Below are 21,718 nucleotides of genomic sequence, written 5' to 3'. Positions count from 1 at the left end.
AGAGATAACGTGTACAAGATTTATACCAGACAGACAGACAGAATAGGTTGATCTAAAAGTTGTCAAACAGGGGAAAATTTAAATCAAAGTAAATAAAATCCAAATAGAAATTTAACTCTGATAGCAAAAGATATCTTTTAAAAGGGGGTTTTATAAATAAGAAACAACTAAACTTATATCTGCAAAAGTTAGCAAAAGAAGCAAATTTCATTCGATAAATTTTACTATAAAATATATGCTAACGCGTACACTAACTGCAGATCGTGTCAACTGTCTTAATCAAATTTAATAGTTGACCACATTATCTTCAAGGAACGCAGTTTACCCAGCCGCAGTGTTAAAAAAATCAAAAACTGATGATCAAGATTGAAGAGTTTTCAAGATGATCCTAAGCGACCAGGGTCTGCGACAATCGAGTCATTGCATTGATTTAAACTGTATGTCTTAGACCTCACTGTCGATGGTTATTGTCAAGTGCCTGCTTCTGCTGCTGAAAATGTCAGAGCTCTGCGTCAAACCGGTGTGGCTGAAATAGATGATTGATGGAACTAAAGCACGCCACGCTACAATCTTAGCACAGATCTTTTGTTAGCGTCGTTGTTTTATTTAGCGCAAAGCTGCTGTCCCCGTTGTTGGAGGTCACGGAAGCAGACGACAGAAAAGACGTCTGTACACAAAGAAACAAACCGTTGATTAAAAAGCTCTTTAGGTTACTTCTCCCCCTCCCCATTTTCATATTTTGTTGACTAGTTTAAATGGACTAACCAGGCACTTGAAACAAACATTTCGCAAAGTGATACTATCATATAGACTTCCATTGATGAATAGGCGAACACTATTTTGTTTATATATCGTCGAGCTATTAAATAATACAAAACTATAGAAGGGAAGCTTTTTGAAAAATGTGTAAATATTCAAACAATAATGAATTTGTTTTCGTTATAAGATAATGCTAAAGATTAAACGAAAGCTTAATATTGTAATGATGCAACGAACATACTATAGATCTCAAATCTATTTCATGGAAGTCTGCCTAGGCTGCTTAGACTGAAGTCCTCCAGAGCCTTTGATGCATAGGGCGGCAAGTTCTCTCCACAGGCATCAGTCATGGGCGACTTCCAAATTCTTCAGTTGGTGATCATGGAATTTAGACGTTTGGAACAAACAAATAATAAATATCAAAAATTGTCCGAATCTAGAAGAGGGATACTTCAATTGGAAAACTCCGCTGTCTTGCGGTGCTAAGGCTGAAGGTTTCAGGAGTCAACATCGGAAAAAATCGAGCGATGAGTCCCTTAGTCGTTGGAACTGTCATCTGTGGTATTCCCTCCATGAGCTCCTGCACCTGAGTAGCTATTAAATGTATCACAGAGCACTTAAGATCAAATCAACATGGCATTTTATCTGAACATACCCATCGAGACAGAAAAAAGCCATTTAAAAGTAAAGCTTTGGGCATACTTACAATAAAGCCCTAACAAATTATAACATTAACTATGTTGCCAAAGTAATCATTCTTGTTTAATATAAGTCTAACAAAAAATGAATGTGATTTAGTAATGATGCTACCTTCAAACAATAAGTGTCATAGTTCTGTTGTCAGGCTCTAGAGGCCTTCGATCGATGCATGCGTCTATTGAACGGGCTAGGGTACATCTCACAAAAATATGAAGCTAAAATATACTCTCTCCTGGAACAATACATATTAGATCTATGTAGCTAATAGCTATGATACACACCGCCTTCGAACAATAAATATTGATTGTTTTTTTTAAGATCAGATTTAATTGTAGACATCAGTTGCGCTATTGTTTTGCTGCAGGCCAACATGATATATAGACAGCACGAGGCGTGTTTGGTTTCAGCAGTCTACACTTCTCAATGGCTGCTTGCAAGGGAAACAAACATCTCAAGTAAGACAAGAGATTCAAACAGGAAATGCCCAAGGCACTGCTTGATCTTTAAGTATAGGAATCAGATCAATGACCTTGACTTTCATTGATCACGTGTTAGCGTATAAATACAAGGTTACAAAACAGAACGTCCAAACTTATTTTGTTTACCGCTATTTCGTTTCCTAACCTCAGGATTTCACAATTTTCTTTGATAGATTGAGTTTCGATAAACTGATGAAAACACTCATTGCCTTCGATCTACATACACACTGATAAATGTGGGAGACAACTTTGTCTAGCCTACTTAGTATTTGGTCTGCCAAATGTTTTGTTTTTACTGTAATCATTTTAGTTTCAAACCTTCACTAGAACTCTTTCAATGACAGGAGCTTCCATTATATGATTTTATCTTCCCATCGCTTTCTCTGTCAGCCTCTCATTCTATTTCCTGATAATATTCCCTGTAGAAAGGTCTTTGCGAGCCCTAGGGACAATGTGGCCATAAAGTTTGCGTTTTGTTTTTTTACAGTCTTCATCAGGTCATGAGACTCAACAGCTATTGTTATCCCGTTTTAATACTAATTTGTGATGCTCAGATTCTCCTATCTAGTTCTGCAGTTAGCGGTCGACTAATAGTGTGTGGTGCTCCACCAGACTAAGGGATAGGTGATGGTGAATTTTAATTTCTTTTGTTATGTAGGTATTGTGAAGGTTAAAAAAAAAATTGACTTCTGGAGACATTCCGATGACTAAACAAAGACGAGAATACCGAATAAAAGTGAGTCCTTTAATAACTCGCAAAATGTTTATATAGGTCACGACAAACGTAACAGTGTCAAGGACGCTAAATTGAGCTTCACTTCTGCCAAGTAAATAAAACAAAAAAAAAAAAAAAAAGCTCTCCACTTTTACTACTCAATGTTTGGCAGTTGATCTTGGTATTAAACTGCTAGTTCACCATTTGTGTTTTAGAATAAGTCATGGAGCTATTTTTACAAAGCTTTTATTAAGTCCCTCTGTCTGTCTGGGTAATCAATTAGTGGTAATTAATTAATTTAGTTATATTGAAAGAGTGGAGTTGAATCTTGCAGTATTGTGAGATATGGTTGTAATTGTGCAGTTCTTTTCCTTATATAAGCTTATTTATATATACATAAATATTACCTAGTCTCACATTTCTTATTACTCCCTGGTCAATGATTTTATAGCAAAGTTTCTTTATTTTATAAGGTGATGTTTCATATAGATAGAGGGCCTACATATGAAGATTGCATATGAAATACATAGTTTATTTTTTTGTATAATTTCTCTACAATGCAATCTATAAATATAGAGATAGATCCTATGTTCCTATATAAGTTTGGACAATCAAGTAAATCATTGTAGAAAACATTTGTTTAAAGTCTGAAGTTGATCTCTTTTTATTTCTTGTTTGTTTGTTTTTTCTTAGAACAGATTACATTCAACAAGGGAGAGCACAACACTAAATAAATTTAAAAAATCAAAGATATTTGTTTTAAATGCTTAAAACTAGTAGACCACAATATACAAATGTATAAAATCAGCTGAAATATATATCTTCAATGGCATCACAGACATATTGAAATATGATCCCCTGACAAAATGGCTGACTAATTTATAACATAAAATTCCATGATAATCAACATCCCCAATGGCCAGGCACATCATTTAGATACTGCTTAACAATTCAAGATTCTCACTACTCAAATTTGTCATCTGTCAAAAAATATATATAAAGAAAAAAAAACCCACAAAGCCTATATATAGTTACATCACTTGGTTTGAATCAGTCATGTCATTAAATTTGTAATAGATCTAGACCAACAACAACAAATCTGCAATTAGAAATACTTTTACCAATTGTTTTTGTTTGGTGCTATTTCATGCTTTTAGCTTTTTCAATACGCTATGATCCTATCATTTTTTCAATACACTATGATCCTATCACTTTCTCAATACACTATGATCCTATCACTTTCTCAATACACTATGATCCTATCACTTGTTTGGACCAGTTGGGACTTAGGGGGGAAAGGGGAAAATAGAGAGATCTGGGTGAATTTTACCGTAATCCCTTTTTAAAAGCATTTATTAAAAATAAAAAAAAAGAGGAATAACCTGAATTCAAACTCATGGGTCACCCCTCCACAAGCTGACATACTAGCCACTCTGCTAGTAAAATGATTAAGTAAATAGAAGAACTTACTTTAAAGCAGCAACCTATAAAGAAAAAGTAAAGTTCTCCTTTCAAACCTTGCATTCTATAGGGAAGATGATTTTAAGGTCATCTGTTTCATTGGCCTACTTTTAACGAGCAGGGCATCATGTGACCAGCACAACAATCTACTGCCTTTATTTTCCCCAACTAAAGTCACGTACCCATTTGAGATGGGTGGACTCTGAGGCACCTTAAAAATCCTGAAATTCAAAATCCCAGTCTTCACCAAGATTCGAACCTAGGACCCAGGTTTGGACCTATAAAGGGGACTTATTCTAATTCAGCTTATATCATCACTTGAGTCAAGTACAATTCTTACCCTTGTTCAAGATACCAAATAAAATAATTAATTACCAATAGTTAGTTAACTAACTGATTAATTTTTTATATTGATTCTAGTGTTGTCAGGTAAAAGAAAAAATGTTGCAAAATTTCAACCTAATCCGAGATAGGTTGATAGGGTTAGAGAACTAACATGTACAAACTTTTTACCAGACAGACAGACAGTCTGAGCTGATATAAGCTTTGAAAAATATGAAAACATTCTATATTTAGATAGATCATGTAATTAAAACAATAAGAATAAGGCTCATTCTAAAGATCTCTACTATAAAACTCAATGATAATGACTGAGTAAAAAAGGCTATTGTTACAAGCTTATTCTAAAGTACTGGCACTTTCAAAAACATAAGACATACAAGAACATTGTGAACATTTATAGAACAAAATGTTCCATTTAGACTAAAGTCAAAAGACACAATTAACATCAAGAAATACTTTGAGCTTTCTCTTCATGAAGGTACGATATAAACAAGAATGTCAATATTATTCTAAACTTATGTGAATGAGGAATGAATTCCTTATCAAGTTATCTTTAGGAATAGGAATAGGAATAGACATACAGAGAAGTTTTTAAGAGATAAATAGACAAGCAAGAAGAAAGTGAGTCTATGAAATGAAGAAAATCAGTTTCTAATCAATTCACTAGGTATTGGGGAAAGGGAACCAGTGGAATGTATGTGATCACTTGTGCAAGGCTATTAAGAAAGGGACATAACAAAGATGATGATGATGTCAGAAACAAATAGTTCACAGATTAAAGTAAGGTAGAAGAGTAAAAAAAGTAACACTAAAAAAGGCCAGAGGCAGTGCCACTACAAGGAACTTCATCACAGTCCTACACTGTGACGCCTTAAACAATGGAAAGATCGACACTTCAGCTGACAGGACACTGATGGCGACTACCTTGCAGAATGGTGTATAACCTTGTTTGGGCTGGACTACCAGGTCTATCTTGCATTCCAACCCCAGGACTTAGTTACCATTGCATTAAATGCCCTGGTAACAATATGGAGATAAGTTTTCCTATCTGTTGTTCACCTATCTGGATGCCTAACAGGCTACCTTAAGGCAAAAGAAGCTGGAATCCCGTAGGACCAGCTCTACCAAGACTTTGTTTGACTTTATTTACAAATGAGATCTAATTTTAGATTATCTTTGTAATATTCTAACTAGTACTCTGTATTATTTAATGTTAGACAAGGCTTTGCTATCAAGACACAAGAAAATGGACTTCATTCTCAGGTCAAGATGTGTTTGTCTACAGTTTCCTAACAGACCTGTATTTTATTACATCTGACATACACAAAAGCAACACTTCTTTCAAAAAAACAAATGAAGCAGGTGCAACAATTCCTTGCACACATAAAACATGTCTGAATGATGGAAAAATGTAATGAGTTCCACTCTTTACATACAAAGTTTAGTTAACATAAACAAGAGCATAAACCAGATAGACAAGAGCATCATCTAAAACAAACTGACACAAACTAATGTAATAAATTCATAACAATTATTGAAAGAATAAATGGCACAAACAATGGAAAGAACTCTATTCTAACTGAACAACTGAACCCAAGTCTTGATAGTTTGAAGAAACCAAGCACAGTTTTCATTTCTTCTAAATTAAAATAAAAAGTTCATTCAAATATCAGACAACAATCCATAAACCACAAAATACAGTACTTAGGTTGTTTTAGTCATTAAAGAACAGTGTACACATGATTTTCTATAAATACCAGTTGATAGCAAACTTGAATCAAATCTTTTATGCTGCATTAGTTATACATTCAAATTACAATTAAATTGATATGGCATCAGTTGTATCTTCTTGTTGCAAGGACGTAGATAACATTAACATTGAAACAAAGTGATTCACAATACTGATTGGTTTTTATGTCCCCTAAATAAGAACAATTTTATCATAACAATTATACAGAACATGTGTATCCTGTTGCAGCCATACAGTAAGTAGTGCCCTTGACAAGTTATGTTTTGGCACTCTATTAAATATTATGACAAGAAATTACTAGCCTCCAGACAGCACTGCCAAGTTACTGCCCTTGTACTTGAGTTAATTTAGTTAGCACACAATTATAAATATATATCATTTCGAAATTGCATTAAAAGAAATACAAGCTTTAAACTAAGAAAAACTCATTATTTCCAATTAATAGTACAAATGACTGATTTATCAGGCCATGCAATGCGTGTATTCAGAGGTCAAATAGTAAACATTATTAACTCTCCAAGAAAATTAACTCTTGTTAGAAGGAAAATTTCATATCTTTCCTTTCCTTAAATGCAATAGGGGTACTATAGTGTTTTAAAAAAAAAAGTTTTACATTGCAGTGATGCCCAAACTACGGCCCACAGGACACAACCAGCCAGTGATGCATTGCTATCTATCTTCTTGAAATCCAGTTGCAGAAAATGTTTCAAATATTTAAAAAAATCTTTCTTTAAATTGGGGCATCTCTCAATCTTTCTTGAATGGATTTTATTTGTCATTTCTTAATATTCAAGATTGTTAGCATTGTTAGGGAACTCAACCTTTAGAACAATAAGTTGAGTAGACAGCTATTTCTAAGTTGAGTAGACAGCTATTTCTAAGTTGAGGAAACTGAAGGACAAAAGAAAAAATTAAGTTTTAAAACTTCTAAGGCAAGGGAATAGATCATTACTTTTTTGTGCAACATGACTGTGTTTAATTTAGAAAGAAAAAGGAATTTAACATAAAATTGTTTTATGAAACAAAGCACAGTACCAAGAAAGGCAACATTCTTGGTTCAGCTGGCAATGCACAAAATAGCCAAGTTGCTACCAAGTTGCTCACAATTAAAGAAGAGAAGGGAAGCAACATTTCAAATCAAATGTGTACAAAAGTGCTTGTTGGTCATGGTGAAGGAAATGGGTACTGAAATAAAAGAATCCATTTGAAGTCGTCAGCCTTTGTCACATGACAATTAGAAGACCAATGGAAGATGAGGGAAATGTCCTTTCAAAACTGAGGAACACAGCTTTCTTTCAAAGTATTTTCTATTACAACTGATGAGTACAGAGCATTTTGACAGTAGTCAACTATTGGTATTTATTAACAGTACAAAAAGCAATTTTAAAATTACAGAAGAGTTAGCAGCTTTGAGAGGCATGCATGGAACACTACTGGTACAGACATGTTCAAAGAAATTTCAGCCATCATACTCATACTGATGGTGCCAGAAATTGCTTTTCTTCTTTTGTATTGAATCGGTGATGTGGTCGATGACAAGTGTCTGAAATTTACAGGGCCATATACGTTTGGGCACCACAGGCATATTGTATGTACATTTATGTAGAAACAGTTATTAAAACAAGTTTGTACTTTTCAAGCTTTTACAAACAGCTTCTTATAGAAAGTCTATCTATCCTAATGTTTTTAAAATTAAATATGAACATAGGCATCAACAATCAGCATTAAAAGATGAAATAACCAGTTGTAATAATGCACAGTCTTATCTCAAAACTAAAATGTGCTCTTGAAAGTTCAATTCATCAACAATAAGACTGGCAGCAAACAAAGTAAGGGCTATACAAAATTATCACATTGAACTTTATACAGGTTGAAATTAAAAGCAATTATTATCAACAAAGGAACAATTTTAGACAGCCACTTCCATTGGACATTCTGAACTGAACTATTGAAGCCAATCAGTTTATAATTTAATACCAATACAACCATTTTTGTTTCCAAATGTTTTTACCAGAAACTGGTCAGTACATCAAACACCAATAGAGTACACAAAGAGGAACAAACAGAAGTGGGTCAACAATTTTCTAGATTGTGTTGTGCCATAAATTTTTAGGTCTATTAATATGTACAGAGGCACTAGGCTGGTAGTGCAATCCCTGTAGATCACACACCATCCATCAAAATCCTATTTCCCTTAACTTAAACAAGCCCAAACAGCACTCAGAGGCACTCAATGTCTGAGAATGTTTGTATCCAGCTGCTATACCGTGACACAGAGGCACTAATGGACTGCTGTGGATTTCATCTTTTTTTTATATACACAATCATAACAGGCACTAGAAAGCTGCTGTAGTTACCACTGCTGACACTACTAAATAGTATGTATATATTTATATATTGACATCAATATAATGGACCTATAAATCATTGTACATCATATTGTGGTCACAAAATCTAATGCAGACACCAAAGATCTGCTGCAATTCCAATTCAGGCAGTAATAATTACAAAACAATACAAACTGCACATTTTTTTACATTTGCTTGAGTCACTGGAGGATAGCTGTGGTCAAAGCCCCTACCATATTGAGTTGGCTGGTTCATGCTAATGTTTGTTTGGTTTCTGTCAACATGAGATGTTGTCACTAAAGGCTCACTGAAACGTGATACTGTCACTTCTAGTGATGGCTCATAATGGCTAGTTTGTCTATGGTGAAAGTCGAGCTCACTCAGGGAACTCATGCTGGTTCTGTATCCTGATATTCTCTCAGATGTCAAATCTGACACTGGCTTCTGCTGAGGTGGCCAGAAAGTGCTGTCCACACATGGAGTGAGGTCTGGCTTGGCATACAGAGATATTCTCTGTCTCAATTCACTATACTTGTCCATTAGGTCAGCATGGATACCAGTACCTCCATGACCTCCAACTCCTTAAAGACAAAAAATCAACATTTTTTTTTATAATTTGCTTATTTCTCAATGTAACAATGAACATTATTATTTAATTATTCAGAACAATTAAGAATCTATGAAATCTAAAAAAAAAAACAAAAACAGAATTTTGACAAATTAAAGCTTAAGTCAGCTGCTAATAAGGTATTTAAGGTTTCAATACCAGCAGCAGGTCTACCAGTTTATTCTATTTCTAAAAGTGTGTGAACACTTCAGACCATCATCTCACTCCTTTACAACATTTAAAAACCAAAATTGAACCACACTGAACAAACTGATGAGCTTTTTTTGGATGGAAATTTTATAATATTTTAAATGTCTTAGTACAAGAATACTATTTTATAATATTTTAAATGTCTTAGTACAAGAATACTATTTTATAAGTATTTTAAATGTCTTAGTACAAGAATACTATTTTATAAGTATTTTAAATGTCTTAGTACAAGAATACTATTTTATAAGTATTTTAAATTCATTATTGTGTTAACAAACCACTAAAAGGTATTTTCAATGTCTAATATTAAAATAGGTCAATGTTCTCAACCAGTTGGCAAAAATAATATTTAAATAGAAGTGCGTTCGAATGTGTGTCATTATAAAACATGTTAATTAAAGTGCAGAAAAAAACAAACTAGAAGTAACTTTACAAAGGGAATGCACAAGATTTACATTCAACATTTTGAACATATTGAAATATTGAAGAATATAGAGTTTTACTGACCCTTCATGTTTATATAGACCAGCTGAGAGAGAATGACTGCCATTGCACCAGGTGGTGGCCAGCTGACCATCTCCAAGACAACAGGAATGATGGGTTTATGTAACATGTCAGCTAGCCAGAGTTCTCTGTTGCATAGGTGTGATGCTATGTACTTGGGTGTTATACATGCTATAACAACCTGAAAGAAACACCCACACACGCAGGCTTCAAAATAATATCCAAATATATAAATAAAATATAAATCATTAGTAAGTTGTGACGTGCTAACATTATATGCTTGCTTGCTATACAAGCTTTAACAACAAGGAGTCAATACATATACACTATTTATACATGATCACAACAAATTGAGAAGTGGAGAGTTGTCACCACAATTCCTTCTTAGTACTTCTATTCTTCCTTTGCATTCACATTCACAAATTTAAAGATTTTTCTCTTATTATCTAATTAATACTCAGGCCAAGTGATGGTAGTACCAGCTTGGAAGATGGATTTGGTAGCAGAGCAGTACTTATAGCCAATGTTCAAATCCTACAGACATTTTGGCAAGCACATCTTGACATTGCCAGTGTTAGCTAACAAAAGAGTATGTAAGATCCTTAGCACCAACTGTGTATCACGAACATCATGTTAACAAATGTAAGGCACTCACTAGACTCTAGATCTAATCTAAATCTTGATGGGATAAAGAATGCATCAATTCTTGAGAAAGAAAAAATCAAGTGTAAAGGTGATTTAAACCCAGAACTCTCAGTTCACTGACCAATGAACTCTAAATGTTCCTGGTTACAAGTATGCAATATCTGAATATTGCAAGGGAAGTAAATAGAGAAAGATTTTATGAAGAAGTGTGTACAAAGTAGTCCATGTGTTTTGGTTTTTTGTTCTCTTTATAGTTCACAAAGGTAGACATGCTTGTTTTAAAATCTTTTTTTGTGGATATAATATATAATATAATTAGTCTACTAAAATAGATATTTGAATCTACAGTTAAAACTCTAAATGTGTTGATATTTCATTCAGCAACAGCTACACAAATTGGATTCAATGAGAAATGGTTGCAATCCTTATAATGTAAAATGTTCCTAACAGTTAAGGTGAAGTTCCATCTCTTTGCTGAAGTCACAAAGGAATTTTTGAAAATTATGTGACTTGATTGTAACCAAGGGATGGTTGGTTCCTCCAAATTAAGATGATCCATATTCATTCAATGCCTGACAGCCAACAACCATGTAATATATGTTAGATTGTCAGCACAATAATTTAAGGTTTGAACATTAAAAGGTGTTTAAAAGTATTATGTCAAAATCACAACAGATTTTTTTTTTTAAATCACCTATCCAGTTTAAACAAGAAATACTCTATTCAAATTTCAAATCTTAAGTCGAGACTACTTTCACTTCTTTGATCAATTTATCTTTTTTTTTTTTTTACTTGGTCAGTAAAATTCTGCAATTTAAAGACATTTTTGAAATAGACAAAAAAATCATTTCTCATTTGACTCAAACATTGCCAATGGAAATTACTTTGCATCCTCGAAGACCTTGATCAATTTTGTTGGATAACTGATCGCCAGCCCCCATTTGACCAATGTCCATCCAACAAGAGTAGCCACATCTCTCAAGGTAGTCCCTCAGTAAAGACACCTCATCCTGCATGTCCCATTGATAGCTAAGAAACACTTGAGGTCTGTCAAACTCAAATTCTGAAAAAAAAATTTCATGTTCTTATTTCAGTAGTATATAAAAATATTGTTCATGTTAGACTTAGCCTTTGACAAATGAAATTAATATTAAGCCCAACTATCTTAACAGACATATGAAGCAATTGTATGATTCCTGAATTGTTCTCAATTGTTATAATTAAATTGTAAAATGGTTGCTTGATTCCTGATTTGTTATAAACTGACCATATTTTAATAAAAAAAAGTGTGAATTAGTTGCTTGATTCCTGACATCCTTTTAAAATACAAATTAAAAGACATATTATTTAAAAACAAACTATACTAAAACAATGACACTGTAAATAATTGTATTATAGTTTAGATTTAAAGCATGAAAATAATTAAATGAGTGAATAGATTGGCGGTCATATTACCCAAGATTGTGAATCTAGAAGTCACTTGTTTGAAGTAGTCTCATTTAAGTTGAATGTAGCATTAAATTGTATTTGAAGGTGATAAAGAAATGAATATGAAGTTGCATTTGTTGTCCTGGTTAATAGGATGGGATGTTACTATGTTATTAATAATAAACTAAAATTGTATAAAAGTCCAAAGTGAAATGTTATAATTTATACTCTATTTCATTGCTGATAAACATTTTATTATTTTATTTTGCAATAAAGTATTTGTGACCATGAAAAGCCTTTGTTATTATATCTATTGAAAAGAAACTGAAAGAACTACAGAAAGTAGTTATTGTGCTATACTGACTCTTGTCTATTAAACAATATTTACTGTATAATATAGATCTTGATGTCAATAAGTATACTGAGCGTAGGTCCAAACAAACTAATGTTTGTGTTAAATCCAAGCCAGTACCTTGAGCTCTCAGTTACCCTATCAATGAGCACCTACCTTTGGCTCTACTTATCACATCCAGAACTTCAACACACCCAAGCTGCTGTAAATAATGTAGTAAAACATCCACAGACATCGTTGTGTTGCCAGAAGTCACAATCCAATCAGTTAGCAGTGCAAGGGATGGGTTCAAATCTTCATTGAAGAGATCTATTCGGTTCTGTTTATAACCTTTTAAAACAATTCATTTAAAAAAAAGGGAAAAGCTACAAAATGTTGTCTATGTTACAAATATAAAAGAATGATTTCTTTTTAAAAATGAATTCATCAAATTTTTCATTAGTATGTCAGGTCTATTATTTTTAAATTAAAAAAAAAATGTAGCCTACTTAATGTATTTCTAGAACACAAATTACATTAACCAGTAAAATAAGACCTACCCATGAGTCGAGCTAAAGCAAACCATCCCTGGTTGTCTGCTGCACCATTCAGCAGTTTAGCAGCTCCCTTCAGCCAACTTGGCAGACTGGGAAAATTGTGTTCTACATTCCCAAGACCTTTGTCAATTGACAAGGGAGCTAATATTGGTTCTCTAAATTCTACAATAGATTTATACATATATAGAGAGAGATATGTAGAAATATAAAATGAAAACTAAGACCGTTCATCTTATCAATTTTTTACATGTTCATAACACAAAAAGCCAAATAAACAATATTGTGACTATAAAGAGAAAAATAAAATTTCATCATTCATTATAAAGACTTGAGTTGTTTCTTGAAAAATAAAAGGCAAGATTGTTTTATAAACTGACAGTAGTTTCATTTGTATGAATGTTTAACCATAACCCTCACATTTATTCATGATATACAAATATCTCTTAGAGACACATTGAACTTTGTGTTGTTCAAATAGAACTGAACTCTAAATTACATTGCAAACTAAGACTTTCATTCTGCAATTGTGTCAAAAAACTAACAAGACTAGCAAAAGAATAAGGCTTCAGAGCATTTATATTTACAATATTTACAAAAAAGAAACAAATGTTTTTTTTTCTTACAGTTTTTCTTTATCACTTTTATTTGTCAAAAATTCTTGTACACTATATTGTAGAATTATTTGAAATAAAACCATTATTTAAAGTTTTTCAAATGTTTTCTCTTAGACATATAATAAAGTGCATCTTGTTCCAGTGCGCTGTGGTCCAATGCGGACAAGAGTGGGAAGAAAGGTTATCTGGGAGAAGATTTTAAAGCTGCACTAATACAGGCAAGCAGCAAACAATGTTCAGCTCAAATTACTTCTCGACTTTAAAATTCCTAGTTTACATCAGGATTCAAATATGAGGCATTAGGTAGCAATTGTTTATACCAGTCAGCAACATCTGCTACTCAGTCTAGTAAATAAAAAAAAATGTATATCCTGTAAAGGACTATTTAAGGTACAGATTTATTTTAGGTTTACCAGAAGAATTTAAGGCAGGAAACCATCTTTTGAAAGACTCAGTTTTAATACGCCTGTGTTCACAGCAAACAATCTAGAAAAAAAAAATAAAAAAAAATTAATAAATGTCAACATAACTGATTTTTATACTGAGAGTTGATCCATGGATAGATAGAGACAGAGACAATTAATTACAGATATCTATATCTATATCTAAATAAATATATATATTTAACTGTAAAAAGAAATCATTGAGAAGATTTGTAAAATGTTATTTTAAAAATTGATTCAGCAACAGTAGTTGAAGTCTCATTACTGAGACTATACTATAGTAGCTATAAATATTTTTCCTATGAATTACCCCTATAAAGTCTTTGAAACTGGGGGACAGTGCCAACCAATCTCTACAATTTCCCCTGGTAACCCCAGCAATTCTACCCATTTTTTTGGCTATTTTGAAAAGGGTTAGCCTATATGGAAGTTTCATGTAGCATGCTCCTCCACTCTTCTTTGTGAGGAGGTTTGCTAGTTGGTGTGTAGAGAAAGCATTGGACTCTGATATGAACTTTCTAGAACTATTGCTGAAATTAGTCAACCAATATTATGGAAAGATCAAGCCATTTCAATCTGGCAATAGCAATTTTAAGGGTATCAAAACGTTAAAATTATTTTACTTTTCATCACTTTGAGTGTATCAATTATTTTTTTTTGACATAAATGTGTTTCCCTCAAGCCTTTTTCTTTGAGATAAATGGGGATAAGTTCCTCTGATTGCAACTCCTACTTGCCAAGACATTTTTGTAATACAATAAGTGCAAGCAGTCCTACCTGATTAGCAAGGCATTCATTCAAATCTAGGAAGTGAAAGCAGTCCTCTGAACTACAAGACTCCTGGTTGTGTACAATGCATACTTTATCACATGGACAAACAAAGAACATTTTATAAGCAAGACGTTTCATCCACATGACTCGCAGATCTTCAAGGCAGCTCTCAAGAAAATGACGAATCTAAAGTTTAAGAAACATAAATGTTAGACTTACATAAAACAATTTTATCAAACAATGCATAATTTATAGACTTGCTACAAGTAGTCTCAAAAGTTTACCTTTGCTACTACCTCTGGGAGAGGACTAGTTTTACGATTGGAGGATGTGGCTTCTTTATGTCTTACATGCATGACTAAAACCTGAAGAAAACAAAGTCAGTATTCTGTGGATTCTGTGTATTTGTATTTCAAGATAGACTAAAAGGTATGAGAAATAAAGTTACTTGAATTTCTAATGTAAAAAAGTCTAAGTGGTAACTACATAAAAGGGAGATCCATACATTTAAATACATAGAAACCAAGAGTTTAAAAAAAACAAAAAAACCTTACTTTAATTCTATGTAAATGTGATGGGCACATCTCAATTAATAAATCATGGTCAGAATCAACAAACAAACGAGCAATCCCCTGAGCTAGATATAGATCTCGCCCACCTTGTTCCTGTGACCATTGAATAACTTTAACTTGCATACGATGAAACAAGCCCTCTGAAATCACAGAATTATTCATGTTAAATGAAAAGGTCTACTAGTTAAAATAAGCTGATAGACCAAGCTCTCCCTTTTATCTGTACATTTTCTTCAATATTTTCTTTACTTTTGCTTCACAAGAAAATGTTTATAACTAGATCTAAATGCATTAAGACTTACTGGGAAGAAATCCACTGAAATCAATATAAAACAGAGCGTCGTGGACAGTCTGTACATACACATTGTGTTTATCTTGACACTGACCAAATCTCATTGGGACATACCAACTTTTGTTTCCATAGCGATACATCTACACACAAAAATAACATTAGAATTAATGTGTCTGCTTAGAACATTGAAACTAATGAGTAAAAGGCATAAATAGTATTTCCCTTTCGTTCAGTCATACTGCTATTAATGTTAAAGAATTATTTTTTTATTTTAAAGTTTTGTTTTAGACTACTGAAGTTTAAGTTAGCAAGTCAAGTTGAAATTTGAAGTATCTTCTTCTATAAAGGAGCATCTGTAATTTATAAGATAATAGATTTTTTTTTTTATTTCATTGATTTATTTTTAAAAATAAAGAGTAGCAACTTTAATTCTAAAAGTTTAGAAATAAGGTCTGGGCTTTATGAGATCTCTCAAGCAAAACAATAAAAAGATGAATAATTTCTGCTGTTTAAAAATCAATGAGGGACTAAGGCTGGGCTAAAGAGAGACACACAAGCTAGTAGGCAGATTGGAACATTGAAACAACTGTAAGTATGATGATCTAAGCAATGTATAGAATAGTGTTATGTTTTGTTTTATGAGGGGGTTTTTTTTTGGTCTAATTTGTTTTGGTTATATATGTCATTTGTGATTTCTATTTGAACATGATAAATATAAATGGAACATCTTTCAGAATACTATAATCACATCTTTGTCCAACTTGTAAAATCATATGATTTGATGTCTTTAAAAGTTTTTTTTTATTTTATTTCAAAATAGTTTAAAGGAATGTACATACTTATGCTAACTCTATAAATACAATTATAGGCATGCTTTCAGAAGATGAAGCTTTAGAACCAAATTCAATCACAATGAAGATGACAGTGAAATCAAATTTTTCAAATAGTACAGAAACAAATACCAGCTAAAAATAGCATCCAATATCTCTTACCTGACCAGTAGGTGGTAGTTTAGAACAAATGAGGTCAAACTTGGACATCAGGCCCAGAAGAAAGGTGTGGTGGTCTGTGGCATCAGGCCAAATGAAAGGCAGGAGACTCTCTTCAAGAACACCATTTTCCACCAGCTGTCTCCAGTAATCAGACATCAGATTCCACTGTTTGATCAAAATAAGTTGGTAAACCATCTTTTATTATCATTTCCAAAAATGGGTACAGTTAAAGAGATTTATTCCTTAAAAACTGTACAATATTAACTATACAGTTGAAGAATTAACCCAATACCTAATAATTCTGGTTTGAAAAGCTATTATGTATATATATCACTAATAGTAACTAATGGGTTAATGTAATGTAGTTCCAGTGTGATATTTAAGAATCAACAAATAAGCTCTAATAGAAACAAAAATTAACTTCGTAATCTTCAAACATAAAATACTGTTCATTTTGTTGCTTGTCTTCTTTATTTTTTTAAATGTTGGCCAGATTGCAAAGTTTTAACATTAGCTTTCAAAGTAGGTTCATTTTCTTCTATTGTTTTTATTGTTGTTTTTTTACTATGACTTTACCTTATCTTCAGGTGGATTGATCGTAGTGATTTTCTGAAACATTCTAACTAGCCACTGTGGGTTCAGCACCACTGTGTTATTGAGGATGTAATCATTGGTAATATTAGATCCAAAGTAAATCAATGTCCCCAGGTCATGGTAGAATGTTAGTAAGGCCTGAACTTCAGATCTGCTAGTTATGTTGTGGTTTACAGCTAGTTCATACACCTGAAATATTCAACATCATAGAAAAGGTTAACTTCAAAAAGCAATTTTATGAATGATTCAAAAATAAAAAGGGAAGTGTATTTATAGTCAATGTTTTTAATTATACAAATAGACCCTTTTGATTAAATAAGGAATCAGACTTTTTATGTGGTCATCTATGGTTATTATTATTATAGCTTTTATAAAGCGCTACTTTCATGCTTATAGCATGCTCAGAGCGCTTTTAGTCCAATCTCATTTGTGGACCAGTGGGGGGGAGGGGGTATCTAGGAGTTGGTTTTCTGTGCTGCCTTTAGGCGCTCAGTAAACACAACTCTGCCAGAGTCGGGTGTCGAACCTCGAGTCCCCTTCTAGGTAGCCAAGCCAAGCCAAGTTCAATCACACTTGGCCTCTCGACCACGCTTCCCACCAATGTATGGTTAGAGTAAAAGTTAGAGAGCAATCTACAGTGCTGTTGTTTTGGATTAAAAAACAACATTAATCAATTAGTCCAGTGTTCTGACTGAAAGCCTGGCAAAACTACAGTGAAGGAATAAAAATCAATTAATCAAATTCTTTTCATTGGTATCTTTGTTTTTATTAACAATAATACAACAAGTATATTTTGACAATGCTGGGAGAGATATATGAGTTTGAGTTTTGAGATTTTGGCACATCGGCTATTCTTCCTTTCATGTGTAAAATAAGCAAAGTGATTCTCAAAACTAACCTGGTTAAATGTAGCAAACTGAATGCCAACATCAGCTTGTTGTGTAATATCGTGTTCAAATCTCAGCCACTTGATGGGTAACTGCTCCCCAATGTAACTTTGTTTACTGGCTATAAACTCTATGTGGGCTCTTAGTTTCTCCAGCTGAAGTATATAATGAACATATGCAATTGACAAAAGGCTACTACAATTACAATTAAATGTGAATACAAACATTTTAAAATGCACAAACTCTCCTAGACTTAATTTATTAGTAAAATATTTAGTTTGGACATAGGATGGCTGCATGGTCATGTGGTATGTACTCTAGAGTGTCATCTCAATGGTTCAAGGTTCCAATCCTTATTTGCGCCATCTCCTGATGTGAAAGGTTAGGCCTAGGTTGTAATCTTCAATTCTGAAGGAATATCTAAAAGTGTAAAACAAACAGGTCATGTGTTATGACCTGAGGATAAGGCTGAGATATATATTTTTTTTAAAGATATTAAAGGAAATTATTCAGTGCTCATGATTCATCAAATATTTCATAAACTGTTAGAGAAATAGTTGGTTAGCCATTGAAATCACAACCAAAAGTTATAGAAGGCCTCAACACCAACCTTGAGACCTGTGACATGTCTATGTCTAAAGTGCTTACACTAATTTAATGATAGGTCTCGCTGAAATGGCCACAAGATGTCCTCATTAAAGATTGAACAAAAAGTAATGAATTTTATTCCACTACTTATAAGCAGGGCAGAATGTAAACAATTGTAATATTAACTAAATATCAAAAAGCCTTTTTTTCTTCAATTGGCTAGCTCTATGTGACTTGTCGACAGTAGGGGAGGTATCATTTTTTACATTTTCATAATCCAAAATCAAAATATTTTTATCCTTTATAATTTATTGGTATTATATAAAATAGATATGCCTTTCCCTTTAATTCTATGCCAAATAAAACATTTTCTGGTAACAAACAAAAAAGTAATTTTGTATAAGTTTTATCATTACATGGTAGTGCATAACCAACAAGAGACTGAGTCTGTCATAATGTGGAAAATAATTCCAAAAAGAAAAAGTTAAAAAACTAAGTTATTTTGAAACTATTGAAACTGAGTGCATAGCTGAAAGTAGTTACAACTCTTGTCTTTACTTTTATCTTGAATCACACACTACAAGGTTATGTCTGAAACACTTCAATACAAGTCAATGCCATCTGGTGACATTACTCTATAGACCTGCAGGATTTAATGGGACCTTTAACTTGTAATGATTGTCTTAAACTAAATTGAAGCCATTTATAATACCAATTAATCCAAAGGAATACAAACATAATTACTTGTATATCTTCTCCAGGCTCTGCAGAATTTTCAATAGCAAAAAAAGGGAAAACAACATGCTGGGTGTAGGGTTTACCAACTAGAAAATCACGAATCTTGGCAAAGTTACTATCAACCTGATTAGAGACAAACCATACTTTATTCAAAGAACAATTAATAAAAAATAATCAAACAATTTGTCATTTCTAATGTACCAAACAAAATGGAATACTTGAGGCAAGTAATGCTATACAAATTTAGAAATGTTTCAGGACAAAAAGAAAAAAAAAGGTATTTAATAATTCAGATAGCATTCAAGTATAATTTATTTTTAATGAAAAATTATGTAATAAAACACAAAAAAATCAAAAGATTTAAATTTCTTAACAAGCATAGTTAAGAATTCTTTCTTTCTAAGGGATATCTGAGCAATGAATGAGTTTAATGCTAATTAAACAATTTGAATTTCTCTAATCATATGAATCAATTTATTTATATGCATTTATAAGTTTTCATGTTATGATTAAAGAATGATTAGAATAAAAAATAATAGAAGACATACATGTTACAGGATTTACTTTAAAATTTATTGTTGTGATAGCGCTAAATTTCATGTCGAGTCATTACATTATAAAATAAAGACAGAATACAAATATGCTCACCATATTAGCTCTAACAATTGGATCAATGTTGAGGCTGTCCCTGTGTGTCCCCACAATAAAGATGGGAGGGGCTAGGGTGGTGTTGTCTACATTGTTCCTGGTGTTTTCAGCAGCATGGGCATGTATGGACCTCATCCAAAAATCCATATACTCCAACGTGCTCATACTTGATTCCTTGTTTACATTCAGTAGGATTCATTAGATCGCATTTTAATATTCGGAATTACTTGAACACAAAACATATTATACAACATAATTTTGTAAAGATATTGTAGTAAAACTATTTTGAATTGAAACTATCCATTCCAAACTGGATAAAAAATTCTTCCTATAAGAATGGGTAGTAATGAGTCAAGATAATACAATTAGGTACAACTTTGGGTTCAGTGCCCATATAATGTGTGAAGAGGACAGGACCTAACCTGTTGTACAATGGATTTTGTTGTCAGTTCATCACATAAGTTGAAAACAAAACAATACACAGCTCTACTTGTCAGGAATACCTTCAATGAAAAAACATGAAACATTTGTAAACATATATTCTGAGCAAATGGTATATCTGTTTCTAAAGAATTTCTACCTAAATTAATAAATAATAGAGGATTAGAATATGAATAGTTCAACAGTTCTAGCGGTAAGATTAATGTGAACCAATGAAAGTCTTTTGTAGAAAAACTAATGATTACACTTTTATAAGGTATTCCTAAATAAATTAGAACTTATAAAACTCATCTTTGTAAAACTAATGATTACACTTTTAAGGCTTCTATCTATATGTAAGTTAAGTAATGTAGAATACTTTCATGTTGTCTCATTTATAACAAAAAACATCAGATATTAATTTAAAGATGTTAAGTTGTAATGTACAATGACATAAGAATACATTTTTTTACTTGTTCAATTGTAAATATTATTCTTGTTTTTATGTTTGTTTTTTAATAGAGAACAAGAAAAATAGATGAAAAAAACATTAAACATTTCAACAAAAAGGGGCATTCATATTTTCAATGTCTTCATCATAATCACTGCAACATTATATTGTAGAAATATTTTGTTTGCATTTTAAATATTTCAACCAGCTACTATTTGTCTAAAAACTTTTTAAAAAATGAATTGTCCAAACTGACCTGATGTGTTGTGTAATAAACAGCTTGCCCTGCAAAGTCCCAAATGTTAAGAACAATTTTCTGATCCCTGTCTGTGCTGAAGACAGCAGCAGGCTCTACACGGGTGCCTTCTATCTCATCTAGTATCTCTTGCACTAGGCTGGCTATTTTATCAGGGACTCCCTCATGGAGAACAGATTGCTGACTAGACTTGGAGACTAGAACAATGTCTTTATCAATGATTGAATCAAGGGCAGCAAAGGAAGAGTTCACAGTACTACCCTGAGACAATAAAGAAATATTTTATTAACTCATTACAACCATATTTAGTATATCAATAAGAGAATAAAAGTCTTGGAATGTAAAATAAACAAAAACAATTTGGATGCATCAATGGTCTTTCAACAATATGTATGTTATGAAAGTGGACAAAGTGGGTATGGCCGGCCTAATTGGAAATCAGACATTATTGTTTCACATTGTGTATTTGTCTGCTTTAATAATAATCCAGACATTATTGTTTCACATTGTGTATTTGTCTGCTTTAATAATAATCCCAATATGTGTCAACTTATAGTCCAGTAAGCTAATATACTTTTATAATTGAGCCTAGATTGTCTAACTCTGTGATCTTAGTA

The 21,718-nt window shown here is 32.5% G+C and overlaps 1 protein-coding gene across 2 annotated transcripts in view; it reads right to left on the bottom strand.

The window, feature by feature from the left end:
- Window positions 1–3,298: 3,298 nt before the first annotated feature.
- The window catches only part of LOC106076577 (uncharacterized), a 36,563-nt gene continuing 18,143 nt past the window's right edge, over window positions 3,299–21,718 (bottom strand). For both annotated transcript variants that reach the window (XM_056029811.1, XM_056029812.1), the window contains 17 exons: window positions 21,102–21,362; window positions 20,397–20,477; window positions 19,975–20,148; window positions 19,333–19,449; window positions 18,012–18,155; window positions 17,096–17,302; window positions 16,520–16,684; window positions 15,538–15,667; window positions 15,218–15,375; window positions 14,948–15,028; window positions 14,670–14,849; window positions 13,863–13,935; window positions 12,839–12,997; window positions 12,456–12,629; window positions 11,404–11,582; window positions 9,878–10,055; window positions 3,299–9,134 (listed from right to left, as the gene is read on the bottom strand). In XM_056029811.1, the coding sequence (XP_055885786.1) occupies window positions 8,710–9,134; window positions 9,878–10,055; window positions 11,404–11,582; window positions 12,456–12,629; window positions 12,839–12,997; window positions 13,863–13,935; window positions 14,670–14,849; window positions 14,948–15,028; window positions 15,218–15,375; window positions 15,538–15,667; window positions 16,520–16,684; window positions 17,096–17,302; window positions 18,012–18,155; window positions 19,333–19,449; window positions 19,975–20,148; window positions 20,397–20,477; window positions 21,102–21,362 (2,886 nt within the window). In that variant the 3' untranslated portion in view covers window positions 3,299–8,709. The remainder of the gene's footprint in view (window positions 9,135–9,877; window positions 10,056–11,403; window positions 11,583–12,455; window positions 12,630–12,838; window positions 12,998–13,862; window positions 13,936–14,669; window positions 14,850–14,947; window positions 15,029–15,217; window positions 15,376–15,537; window positions 15,668–16,519; window positions 16,685–17,095; window positions 17,303–18,011; window positions 18,156–19,332; window positions 19,450–19,974; window positions 20,149–20,396; window positions 20,478–21,101; window positions 21,363–21,718) is intronic.

Source organism: Biomphalaria glabrata, chromosome 5, assembly GCF_947242115.1.
Source record: "Biomphalaria glabrata chromosome 5, xgBioGlab47.1, whole genome shotgun sequence".
NCBI classification, from domain to species: domain Eukaryota; kingdom Metazoa; phylum Mollusca; class Gastropoda; family Planorbidae; genus Biomphalaria; species Biomphalaria glabrata.
The sequence above is the reverse complement of the archived record's forward strand: the minus strand, read 5'-3'. Positions and strand labels throughout refer to the sequence as shown.